The sequence below is a fragment of the Polyodon spathula genome, chromosome 5 (genome assembly GCF_017654505.1).
Source record: "Polyodon spathula isolate WHYD16114869_AA chromosome 5, ASM1765450v1, whole genome shotgun sequence".
NCBI classification, from domain to species: domain Eukaryota; kingdom Metazoa; phylum Chordata; class Actinopteri; order Acipenseriformes; family Polyodontidae; genus Polyodon; species Polyodon spathula.
The window spans coordinates 30,325,086-30,338,245 of NC_054538.1; the positions used below are offsets into that span (position 1 = coordinate 30,325,086).

Sequence of the window (13,160 nt, forward strand, 5' to 3'; positions counted from 1 at the left end):
TGGCTCGACAAATAGCCAGTGGAGAACCACTCGTACCGTACCGAGCCCTCACGGGTCAGATGTGCAGATGTGAAGGGGTATGAGTGTCTAACGATACTTGGTCACATGGTGTCAGAGTTGCCACTGCCAGAATGCCCAGTGCCATTGCTACTGCCGGAGTCCCCACTCTGCTGCCAGCATTGCCGCTGTGAGTGTTGTCCCTGCCAGAGAGCTTGGCGCTACTGCCAGCTTGCTCACTGCTGGAGTACCCCACATCGCTGTCAATATTGCTGCTGCCAGCGTTGCTAGTGATGGAGTGCCCTGCGCTGATGCCAACATTGCCGCTGCCAGTGTTGCCACTGTCGGCGCTGTCATTGCCAGAGCCCCCTGTGCCCGTGCCAGCATTTCCACCACCATCGTTGCCATTAGCAGTATTTCCGCTGCCGGAGAGCCCCGTGCCGCTGCCAGCACTGTCGCTGCTAGCGGTGCCTTATCAGTATTTCCACTGTAGGTGTTTGGGCCACCGCAGCAGAAGGAGGAGGTGAGGAGACCCCCTCAACCACAGCCCTGATCACCAACCCGCCCACAAGAGTCCATTAGGGGAGGGGGTTGGTGTTTTAGGGGGGTGGAAATTGCCGATGGTGGGCACATTAGGGGAAAAATGTGGCTGTGTGGCAGAGTGAAAGCCCTGCTGGTGCACGGGTGTGTGTGTAGGGGGAATATTGGGTGGCAGGGAGGGGATTAAATTTCTCCCTGCAAAAAACGTGGGAAAGTGGCTGGAGCCGTAAATTGAATATATGATTAAATTAGGCTCCAGCCAGAGTTGTATAAAAATGGTGATCACGGAAGTTTGTTTAGAATTGTGATGATGAAAGTACAGTACTGTGTGTGTGCGTGTATGTTTGTTTGTTTTGTTTTTGTAATTGTAAATAAAAAGCGCATGAGAACATGAACGGCAGCATTCTGGTCTCCGAGTCTAACTGCTAATACTACCCGGTCACAGGGGCAATACAGTTTCAGCTTTCCCTAAACACTTCAAGTTTTTACACTCCTGTAATAGTCCTGTAAACATTAGCCTAAATACTTTGAAAAATATGCAAATTAAGTTTACTGTCTTCAGTTAAAACTGAAGAAAATAATATCGTTATTCATATTTACCCTAGTCATTTCCTCTATAATGCCCATCATCTTTTGTAAATCTTGGCCAGCATAGAAAGTCATGGCTAACAAATGTACTTATTGATGCAGCTCTACAGTAAACTACTTTGATATCTGTGGCACCAAGTTTACATGTTATTAATTCTGTATAATTTAGTCAGCTAAATTAATTCTCTAAACATTGGAAACCGTGTCAGATTTGCCATGTCTGAACGCACAGCTTCACTCTAGCACACTGACAATATAAAAGTCAGAATAAAACCATATCATACATACATATTAAAACAGATACATCACAAGTAGCTCATACATATTTTTTGCAGTATATTCTGATAATTAAAACAGCTGGTTACATGTGTAATTATTCACTAAAGTGATTTTACATATTTGTAAAGTAAAAATGCGTTGTATATAGCAAGATAATATAGTTGATTCCTTGCAGACACAGGATAATTAGTACTGCATCAACCGCTTGGTTTAACTAGCTGGAACCACAAAAGTTGTAAACTAAATAGGAAGGTTGATTTGGCCTAGCTAACACCCCTTGTTGCTTACCAGTGCTCCAGCAAGCAAAACAGACCCAAGTTAAATACTTGTATTAACCCACAAGGCAGTTCACCGTCTTCCCAGTGGAACAAGCACTGAACTTGTTTCTAAAGGAAACATTTAAAAAAAAAATGTTTAAGCTTGGTAGTCAGGTGTTGAAGAAAACACCGGAAAGGAAAACTAAACAAGAAACAAAAGTTGAAGTTGTCGTGTTTTTTTCGTTATAACCGAGCATCGCTGTGTTGAACCAGCCTAGCGCCCGCTAACAGCCTGTTAACGTGTCGTTCCTCCTTGACGCCAGCTTCCCGGAAATGAGTCTCTGCCAGAGAGGCTATTTGGTTCAGCGTGTTATATCCTGCTGCTGTAAACAGGTTTAAGTACATGGGCAGTCCGATAGAAACCAACCAATCAGAGACTGAGCTGAGATGTCCAGGAGACACAGGCTTCCGGCAGATTTCAGTAAGACCTCCAAAGGGGATCTAGACATGGAAAGGAAAAGCAGTGTTGCTATGAAAAGGTAGAAAAATGTTGCAAGAAGCTCATAAATGTTGCATTTGGAATGCTTATTAGTTGGCAGAAAACAAAGTAATATGTAAACGACATCATTGCATGCTTTCAGGCAATAACTTAACATGTTTTCAACCATGTTTTAAAAGCTGAATACGAGACTTGAGCTGACTTTATAAATGTAGCTAAGGTACAGCACCCCTCTTCAAATGGTATATTCCTTTTCATAGAAGACATTCAGCTTGCATCAATTCACTGGTTTTCTTGCTTTGTAATAGATACTGGGGGTTTGTTGATAAGTTTGACATGCAATTCATCTAAACACATTGTTCCGACAGATATCTCTCTGTCAGACTGGCAGAGAATTAGTTAATTTGAATGTTTCCACTTATCTATCTTTCTGTCTATGTCTTTCTACATATACAGCATATATACAAACATTGTACATGCATTGTATTATATGGAATGAGGGCACAGGGCTTGCTTACTGCCATGCGGTGCTGTTTCCGAAGCTGCTTCACCCGAACTTGGTCCATGTTTGAAGCCACATCTTTAACAGGCTGCTCCAGGTCTTCGGCATACCTCTGCACCAGGGATTCTGGAATGCCACAACGACCATGCTGCAAAACACACAAACGTAAGTTATTGAAATCTATAGGTACTGTACATAGGTATACATATGCCTTATATATATATATATATATATATATATATATATATATATATATATATATATATATATATATATATATATATATATATATATATAATAGTGTGTTGTGTATATATATATATATATATATATATATATATATATATATATATATATATATTATATATACACACACACACACACACACACACAGTACCAGTCAAAAGTTTGAGTACACCTGCTTGAAACCAGGTTTTTCATGATTATCTATGCTTTTAACTGTATAAACTTGTCTATAAACACTTAATATTTCATTATATGATATGTGTACTTATATAAGCTGATAATCATAAGTGAATTGCATTGAAAAATTTAATTTTTAAATGAAAATGTAAATCTTGTCAATTTCAATGAAATGGTCACCCAAAGCAAAGGGATTTCAGTCTGAAGCCCAAGTCAGTTAAAAGTCTGAAATGCGTATAACACGGTGTTAGAACACTGGCCTAAGTACAAAAGTGTCTTTGTTGTCTGAGTTAACTAGCATGTTACCTAATTAATCTTTTGTCACCAATTATTGTTAACAAGTGAGGGTCCATGATTACTATAAATATAGGTAGCATAGGCACAAGTTTGTCATTCCTGAATGTAAGGGAGCAGAAAATGGCAAAATATGCTCAGTTAAGCAAAGAAAAAAAGACTAATTACTTTAAGAAATGAAGGTCAATCTTTAAGACAAATCGCAAGAACTTTGCAAGTGTCTGTAACTGCTGTGGCCAAGACCCTCAAACGAATTGAAGAAACTGGCACTCATGAGGACCGAACAAGGTCAGGCAGGCCAAGGGTGACCTCAGAATCAGAGAACAAGTTCATTAGAATCACAAGTCTGCGAAACCGACGATTAACTGTCCCTGAAACACAAGCTCAGCTAAATGCTACTAGAAGTGCAGGTGTTTCAACATCAACTGTTCAGAGGAGATTGCTTGAAGCTGGCCTAACTGGAAGAACTGCTGCAAAGAAACCATTGTTAAGAGTACAGAATAAGAGGACAAGACTTGCCTGGGCCAAAAAACACAGAAACTGGGCGTTTGAAGAGTGAAAGTCGATCTTATGGACCGATGAGTCAAAATTTGAAATATTTGGGTCTAACCGCTGAGTATTTGTAAGACGCATAAGAGGTGAGTGCATGAGTTCTGCATGTGTGGATCCCACTGTCAAGCATGGAGGAGGTAGTGTCAAGGTCTGGGGTTGCTTTGTTGGTGACAGAGTTGGTGATCTTTACTAAGTCCATGGCAAGCTCAACCAGCATGGCTATCATAGCATACTTCAGAGGCATGCCATTCAATCAGGATTACGGCTAGTTGGGCAGTCCTTCATTCTTCAGCAAGATAATGACCCGAAACACACCTGAAAGTTGTGCAAGAACTATTTGGAGAAGAAGGAAAGTGAAGGACAACTCAATTTAATGACCTGGCCTGTCCAGTCTCCAGACCTCAATCCCATAGAACTTGTATTGGATGAACTGGACAGGAGAGTCAAAGCAAAGCTACCCACAAGTGCCCTACATCTCTGGGAATTGCTGCAGAAGAGCTGGGAAGACATGTCGGGTGATTACCTGCAGAAACTTGTTAACCGAATGCCTCGTGTTTGTGAGGCTGTTATTAAGGCAAAGGGTGGCTATTTTGAGGAATCCAAGATTTAGAGATAATTTTAAATTTTCTTGAACATTGATTTGATACTCCTTATGTTTTGTTTTGTATATTGTAACATGTGTTTTCATTTTCAAGTATTTACAGAAACGTATACAACGTAAAACATTGTCAATTATGAAAAAAACCTAGTTTCCAGCAAGTGTACTCAAACTTTTGACTGGTACTGTCTATAATATATTTAAATATATATATATATATATATATATATATATATATATATATATATATATATATATATATATATATATATATATATATATATATATATACATACACACACACACATACACACACACAGTGCCTTGCTAAAGTATTCAGACCCCTGACCAATTCTCTCATATTACCAAATTACAAATGCTACATTGAAATTTTATTCTGTTTGATATTTTATTTTTAAACACTGAAACTCAGAATCAATTATTGTAAGGTGACATTGGTTTTATGTTGGGAAATATTTTTAAGAAAAATAAAAAAACTGAAATATCTTGCTTGCATAAGTATTCAACCCCTGTGCTGTGGAAGCTCCCAGTTTGCACCGATGAAAGAAATTGCCCTAACGAGGACACAATTACCTTACCATTGGCCTCCACCTGTGAACCATTAAAGTTGCTGTCACATTTTCTGGATAAAAACCCCACTGTTGAAGGATCATTGGTAAGGCTGTGAATCTGAAGGAAAATGAAGACCAAAAAGCATTCTACAGAAGTTAGAGATAAAGTAATACAAATGCAGAGATTAGGGAAAGGGTACAAAATAATATCCAAGTGTTTGGATATCCCAGTGAGCACAGTTGGATCAATAATCAGGAAGTGGAAGCTGCATCACACCACCCAGGCACTGCCAAGAAAAGGCCGTCCCTCAAAACTCAGCGCTCAAACAAGAAGGAGACTTGTGAGAGAAGCCACAGAGAGGCCAACAATCACTTTGAAGGAGCTACAGAGTTCAATGGCTGGGAGTGGAGTAATGGTGCACCAGTCAACCATATCAAGAGCTCTGCATAACACTGGCCTGTATGGGAGGGTGGCAAGAAAGAAGCCGTTACTCAAAAAGTACCATCTGAAAGCACGTCTGGAGTTTGCCAGAAAGCATGAGAGTGACCCAGCTGTGATGTGGAAAAGGTTTTGTGGTCAGATGAGACCAAGATAGAGCTTTTTGGCCAAAACTCAAAGCGCTATATGTGGCGCAAACCTAATACTGCCCATGCCTCAAGACACACCATCCCTATAGTGAAGTATGGTGGTGGCAGCATCATGCTGTGGGGATGCTTCTCATCAGCAGGGACTGGGCATCTTGTTACAACTGAAGGAAGAATGGATGGAGCAAAATACAGGAAAATACTGCAAGAGAATCTGCTTCAGTCTGCTAAAAAACTGAAGCTTGGGAGGAAATTCACCTTTCAGCAGGACAATGATCCCAAGCACAAGGCCAAAGCAACATTGGAGTGGCTCAAGAACAAAAAGGTGAATGTCCTACAGTGGCCCAGTTAAAGTCCTGATCTCAATCCCACTGAGAATCTGTGGCACTATTTGAAAATTGCAGTCCACAAGCGTCATCCAACCAACATGAACAACCTGGAGCAAATCTGCCAAGAAGAATGGGCCAAAATCACTCTGACACTGTGTGCAAAGCTGGTACATACTTACCCCAAAAGACTTAAAGCTGTTATTGCAGCGAAAGGTGGCTCTACCAAATATTAATGTGTGGGGGATGAATACTTATGCAAGCAAGATATTTCAGTTTTTTATTTTTCTTAAAAATATTTCCCAACATAAAACCAATGTCACCTTACAATAATTGACTTTGAGTTTAAGTGTTTTAAAAAAAATATCAACCATAACAAAATTTCAATGTACCATTTGTAATTCAGTAATATGAGAGAATTGGTCAGGGGTCTGAATACTTTTGCAAGGCACTGTATATACATACACACACACACACACACACACACACACACACACTTTAGTGTGTTTCGTTGCTGTGAATTCATCTCTTCGAATATTTCAGCCAAATTTCCCGTCTCTCACACACAGAAAATGAATGAAAACTTGCTGTTTTTGTAGTTGTCCCTGAACTAGAACTCATCCTTTTTGTTTTATAAATTAAACAAACAAGTAAGAATATATATATATATATATATATATATATATATATATATATATATATATATATATATATATACATATATTAGTATATATATATATATATATATATATATTTTAAAACCGTTCAATACACCAAAGGAAAAGATGTAAACAACAAATAAACTGCTCATTCAACGGAAATTGAGATACTGGTATCCTGAAATGGACGTCAATTGGTGCAAGTAGCATATAAAATGGTGAAATAATAATATTTTAGTGCATGGTGTTTGCCTATGAGACTGATCATGATTGGTATGTATAGGGTTTGTTGTATATTAATATAATATTTTAGAAGCATTAGCAATAAAAAGTCTCTGAGAGGGTGTAACAGGGAGAGATCTGTACTGACTCTGCTGGCATGTTCACGGGCTGCAGGAAGAGGGCGGCAGTCGCCCAACAACCGCCTGTGAGTCATGGCAGTGACACGAGGAGGTGGGAAAGTGGGTGTGTGGACTTTCACCCTCTCTGAATGGCTGAGAGGCGGGTCTTGGGTGATTGTTGGTCCTATAAAATAACGCTCTGCTGTTTCCTCAGGGCTGCCCACTTAGACGCGCTAAGAGTGCGGAAGCTTTGATTCGGGACCGGGAATCAGCCGGGAGAGAAATAAAGATTCACAGAGAGAGAGAGAGAGCGGGGAATCCTTGGGCAGACCCCGGCGTATTGTGAAAGAGCAGGCTAGATAGCCGATAGAGTAGGACGGTGATCCGGGTCGTGCGGGTAGCGGCGACCGGGATAACGCTGCCGAGTGCAGCACCTTTTATTTGTAGTTTTGTTACTGTTTTGTTTTCCCTTGTTCTTTTCGCCTTCTGTTTTCATTATTATTTCTTTGAGCACCTGCGAGTGCATTTGCTGTTTGTGTACCAGCTGTGGTATTTCCGTGGTGTTGTCTATCATTGTTGATAGGCACCCCACGGTCAACAGTGCCCTCTGCCGGAGAAAAATAAAGAACCGGTCTAAAATAAAACTGGGCACCTGTGTGGTGTTTCCAAGTACACCTGTCTGTCTCCTGGTCAGTGAATTACCCACACCCCTTCCACAGAGGGTCATTTATTTATTTATTTTTAAAATCACACAATATAGCAATATGGAAATGATCAAAATATCGATATTGGTGCCCATCCCCTTATATATATATATATATATATATATATATATATATATAACACACACACACACACACACACACACACACACATACAGTTGTAGTCCAATGTTTAATCAGCTCTCGAGCTCTGTACCATGGTGGTGGTGGTGTTGGGGGTTATACATTTGCGCACGACTTTAATAAACTCAGACGGTGGGCTTCTTCAACTGGCAGCCCGCAAGAGTCTTCCTTTTGGCCCATCGAGCGTCAGCTGTCCTTAATTACAACACCCCCTTTTCCACATCTATTTTTTGAGTTTATTTAAGTTAAATTTGACAGTTTTCACTTGCGTGCACAGCTATAAAGATGCTCAAGTAAACCTCAGTAAGGATATTACTTTATGAAAATATTACTTTATGAAAAATGCGATGTCTACTTTTGTACTGTTTCTCCCTGAAATACACACAAGAAAAAGTGAGTAATTTAAAGTTTGACATCCTCTAATTTATAGTTAATTCAGTGGAGCAAAGTACAGCCATCACAACCTAGTCTGGAATATTAAAGTTTTACATATATTATTAGAAATTTCTTTAATTTTGCTCAATTTAGCTGAGAATTGTGCAGCATTTGATTGGAACAGTTAAGTGAAAGTCGTTTTTGCATTTACTTAACTAAAATACATTAGCAATGTACTTTAGCTTAGATAATGTATTAAGTTATATCAAGTTATGACTGATTAACCCATGGTTTCCCAAACCTGGAACTGAGTTCTATTCATTAGCTTAATTACACCTTTTTAATTGTTTTCAGAATTTAAACAGTTGCAGATTGAGTTAACTATACAAATCTATAAGTAACTTGAAATCGGCTACTTTTTACGAGCTGAGAACAATTAAAAAGGTCTAATTAAGCACATTATTAGTTCAATTAAGGGTTTGATTAAGTAATTGAGAACTCAGTTGGAATGAAAACACTGGAGTCCCCCAGGGCCAGGAGTAGGAAACCCTGGATTACCCTATTACGTTTGACCTGTTGTTAGAGTCAGAGCAATATCTTTTTTTTTTCTTTTTTTTTTTTAAAATCTTGCCAAACACCAGATTTTTGTCTCCTGTTTATTATAGAAAGGCTTGGGAAGTTGAGAAGGGCTGCTGTATGTTTTTAAATGAGAAACAGATTTGTTTTTATTATAGAAATACATTTAAAACTTTGTTAGAATTATACAGTGCAACAGAGTTCATTCACATATCAAGGTTTCTGGCATGCGTCACACCTCATCTTCACTTGTGCCATGCGGAAAGATGCAACAAACTTTTGGAAAAATTAGCGGCAACCAGTAAGTGTTCAAGCAAAGGAAATTGGCCGAAGAAACCAAGCCTGTAAAAGACCTTATATTTGGCCTTAAAAAAACACGTTTGGCACGTTGGATATGCACTTAACTTTAATTTCCCTGTTTACAGTTATGCCATGTATTTAATCAAGAAACTTTTCATTTACATTTAAACACACTGGAGTTAAAGTGTGTTGATACACATTTAGACTTGCAGTGCAAAGCTTTTAATCAGGCGCTTAAGATTCTTATGCAACATAAAGCGATCAGTAATTGACAGGCTTTCAGTTAACCTGAATGCTCTCTGCGCAGTCACTTTCTGATGAAAACAAAGTCGGTGCGAGCGAGTGTCAATTTCTAGTTTTAATAAAATGAAAATGCATAATTATGTGTTTGCAAACAATGTCAGGAAAATACCAGGAAAAATACATTTGCTTTCTATTTTTATTATTAAATGGTGATCACAAGTTGTATCACTGTAAGTAGTGATTTCTGAGATGTACTAATACAGGAGGTGGCTAAACCATGGCTCCCAGGCAGTTCAGGTACGTCTCCCTGTGAAATGCTGGGTGATGTATAGTGATGCACTGAACTAAAGAAATAATAACAAACAAAAACAAACACAAAAGTAAAAATACACGACTTATTTTTCATGACTTCTCTGTATTCATTCGTGCTAATTATTCTCTCTTCTCTGCCGTTCTCTCTCCTGTTTCTTTCAGTCTGCATGTTCACTGTAAGGATATTTCGTCACTTGTTGACTTTCGACACCACTCACTGGTGCATGCGTATTTCGATCACAGAGTGAAAGCTGGATGTGTAGTTGAAAGTAAATTTCATAATTTGAAGAAAAACACCTATTGGCCCCTGGACTTCTGGGTAAATAGGTTGTCCTGTGAATGGATTTGTTATTCTAGTGAATCTGTAATATACAAAGGCTGCCTCGGTATGCAAGACTTCTTTGTGAAACACCATCAATTTGTGAACGGTCTCAAGAGTGAAAAGTTTTACCAGCCCTATAAATAAATTATAGAAAGCTATCATTTAGGACTTGCCACACAACCTAACTGACTTGTTAAATTAAATCAGTGACAGATGCTCATCTATTGGCAGTATTACAGTGTATGCTTACTGGCGTATTTGCAATTGTGTATCTCGATTTAGACTATCCTGAGCTGAAGGTCCTGGAGCTGTAATACAGCATTTCTGACAACTAACTTGGGTTGCAGCACGCCCAGTCAAGTTCAACCCACCCAAAAGCTTTTCTCATCATCCAGGACACAAGGATGTCCAATAAAATTCACATTAATAGCTAAAAGTAAACTGATGATGTTATAATTAACACATTGAAATGTAGTTTTCCATTTTATGCAGTAAGGGATTCATAAAATATACCGCTCTATGTGATCTCATACATGTATTATAAGTCTAGACCTCAGAATGCAAGGGTGTAAATGTGGCCAAATTGACCTCAAACTACTTACTTTATTAAATCCATCAAAACAGACTCATGAATTAAAGCTTCACAGAGAATCGCACTATAGGACAACATGTAAATGATATGTACATGACATGTACATGTCATCCATTCTTAAAACACTTACCTTGTCTGAATAAGGCTCCTCGGTGAGATCGATCCCCTCAGACTCTAACCTTTCCTCAAGCAGCATTTCTAGGTCAGCCACTCTTGTGTGGGGGATCTTCCTTCCCGAGGCTGGGCCTCGTCTAACACCGTGCATCTGGAGACAAGCATTCTCTGGGAGATCGGAGAGCCAAGGTGGCCGTGTCGCTGGGGGGGTGCCTGGCTCCTCCTCAGGGGAGGCACAGGGTGGTCCACAGTCAACTGGACTAGAAGGACTGGCCTTTAAGGGTAAAGATAGTGCATCTGGTTTTGGGAGGATTAAGGTTGGATGATCAAGGCCATTAGATAAGCGTTCCCTGCATTTCTTGGCAGGGACTGGAGGAGGCTGCAATGGCTTTTTGGAATGTGTCTTTGTGTCGTACCTCACTTCATTCTTCTCTGGGGCTTGCTCTTGGGGGACTGGGCTTCTGGGTCCTTCTAGGTCAGTCCTGGTGAGCTGTGAATCACTCATGATTACAGAGTTCTGTAAAGCTACATGCGACTGAGCGCCACAGTTTGTATCTAGTTTTATTGGACTCACTAGTGAGTTCGGTTCAGTTTCTCCCTGTTTGGAAGTGCTGGGAGATTGCCTTCTGCTGCCCTGGTCGCACATAGTGTCTGCAGCAATACTGATGGGCCTAGCTACTTTGAACTCCAAGCTGTGGATTTTCTTGCTGTCGGAGCCCTGCTCACTATGGAGGTCCCCTAGTGAGCGGGAGCGTTTCCACAGGTCCTGAGCCAACTGCTGCTCGCCCAGATTCTCACAGCTGCGGCTCGCAGGCACCAGCAGACTGCAGCCATTCTTTTTCAAACTGAGCATGTTGAAAGACTTGACTGAAGGCTTGGGGAAATGTCGCTTGCTGAACTTGCGCTCCTTCTTGATATGCTGCAAGGCTTCAGTGGATTTTGTCAGTGGAAGGGTGGGGTAGTTGACCAACTGGTGGCTGTTTGATTCTGGTTCTGCAGAGGATTTGGTGAACAGCAGACTTTTTCTGATCTTACCTGAAATAAACAAGTCATATTCCTTAAGTATGCCAGAAATATGTAAAAATAATAAAATAGTTGGCTAATTTCTACTTCAAACAATAACTGTAGCACCTCTTTCTGACTATGCATCAGTATTAGTTATAAAATGATTCTGTAGCATTGTGCAAGCTTCAAATGCAACAGGGATAATTTTATCAAGACAAATAGGTTTTATAGGGTTTTTCCATGCTTATATCTAGTTTACTTTCCCCACATTTTCAGTAGAGTCTATGTACCCTGAACAAAAAAATAACTAAATTTGACAGTCTCGCCTCACTTGAATTGGCGGTAATAAAAAGTGAAATGGCTCACAACAAATACTAACACATTTCCTTTCAGTCAGTTAAAGATTTACACTAAACAATCTGTCAGAAAATATTCATTTTGATATGAAAATGTTGAAACTGCACACACTGACACAGTCAAGATAAAATGACTCAAACCATGTTTAAATAAACAAATGCCTTGAGTTTGTGTACAGAATCTCATTTAAGCTTTTCAAATTGAACGAAAACTAATTTTTCGTTTCTCACATATATAGTATATATATATATATATATATATATATATATATATATATATATATATATATATATATATATATATAATATATAATACATATACATATGTGTGTGTGTGTGTGTGTGTGCGCGTGTGCATGCTATTGCCACAAAACCATGTCATCTCTATAATATAACACGCTTGAGTCAATATTATGTTTTAATGCGCAGTTGCGCAATCTATTTACAATAACAAAACAAACCAAAAAAAACAAACCCAACTCCTCCAAGGAGTCCTATGCTCACACTTGTTAGGCCAACTGGTCCACCAAACTTCACTACCTTATAGGGGACAAGCTCAGCTTGTTTACCCCAACCAAAAAACAGTGTTCTGTTTGTTTTCTAATGACCTTTTTCAATCACCACTCTTCTCTCCTTACTTCTCCACATACCCCAACTCTCTCCAACACCCAACACAGAACAAACCAAACCGTGGCCTTTGTATTCCCCCAACCTGATCCCCCAACCTGGCATTTACCCAAGGACCTGATTATCCCCACACATTTCTTCTTTTGCTGAACCAGTTTCTAAGTCTAAACATGTTGACTTTCAATGTTACTAATATCTTAGTCATTGTCCTGAGCTGCTACGTGTTACTCTTGACTGAACAGCAATGGGTTTCAAAGTGTAGTCCTTTTACCTTTTCTCACAAGGTGAAACCAGAACAAACGGAAGACATCCTCAAGCACACAACACAGCGAGACTGCTGTCTGGATTGTCTTTGTAATGCAGCAATGATGAGTGGATGTGAGTGTCTGCCATACCACTATGCAGAAAAGAAGAGGGTGAAGCACAAAGAGATGGCAAAGAAATGAGGACCAAGCAAAGGAGCAGGAGGAGGAGCATGTTC

The 13,160-nt window shown here is 39.5% G+C and overlaps 1 protein-coding gene across 9 annotated transcripts in view; it reads right to left on the reverse strand.

Annotated features, from left to right (window-relative positions):
• Positions 1 to 682: 682 nt before the first annotated feature.
• The window catches only part of LOC121315828 (SAM and SH3 domain-containing protein 1-like), a 356,703-nt gene continuing 344,225 nt past the window's right edge, over positions 683 to 13,160 (reverse strand). For all 9 annotated transcript variants that reach the window (XM_041250299.1, XM_041250298.1, XM_041250297.1 and 6 more), the window contains 3 exons: positions 10,708 to 11,726; positions 2,679 to 2,810; positions 683 to 2,162 (listed from right to left, as the gene is read on the reverse strand). In XM_041250299.1, the coding sequence (XP_041106233.1) occupies positions 1,905 to 2,162; positions 2,679 to 2,810; positions 10,708 to 11,726 (1,409 nt within the window). In that variant the 3' untranslated portion in view covers positions 683 to 1,904. The remainder of the gene's footprint in view (positions 2,163 to 2,678; positions 2,811 to 10,707; positions 11,727 to 13,160) is intronic.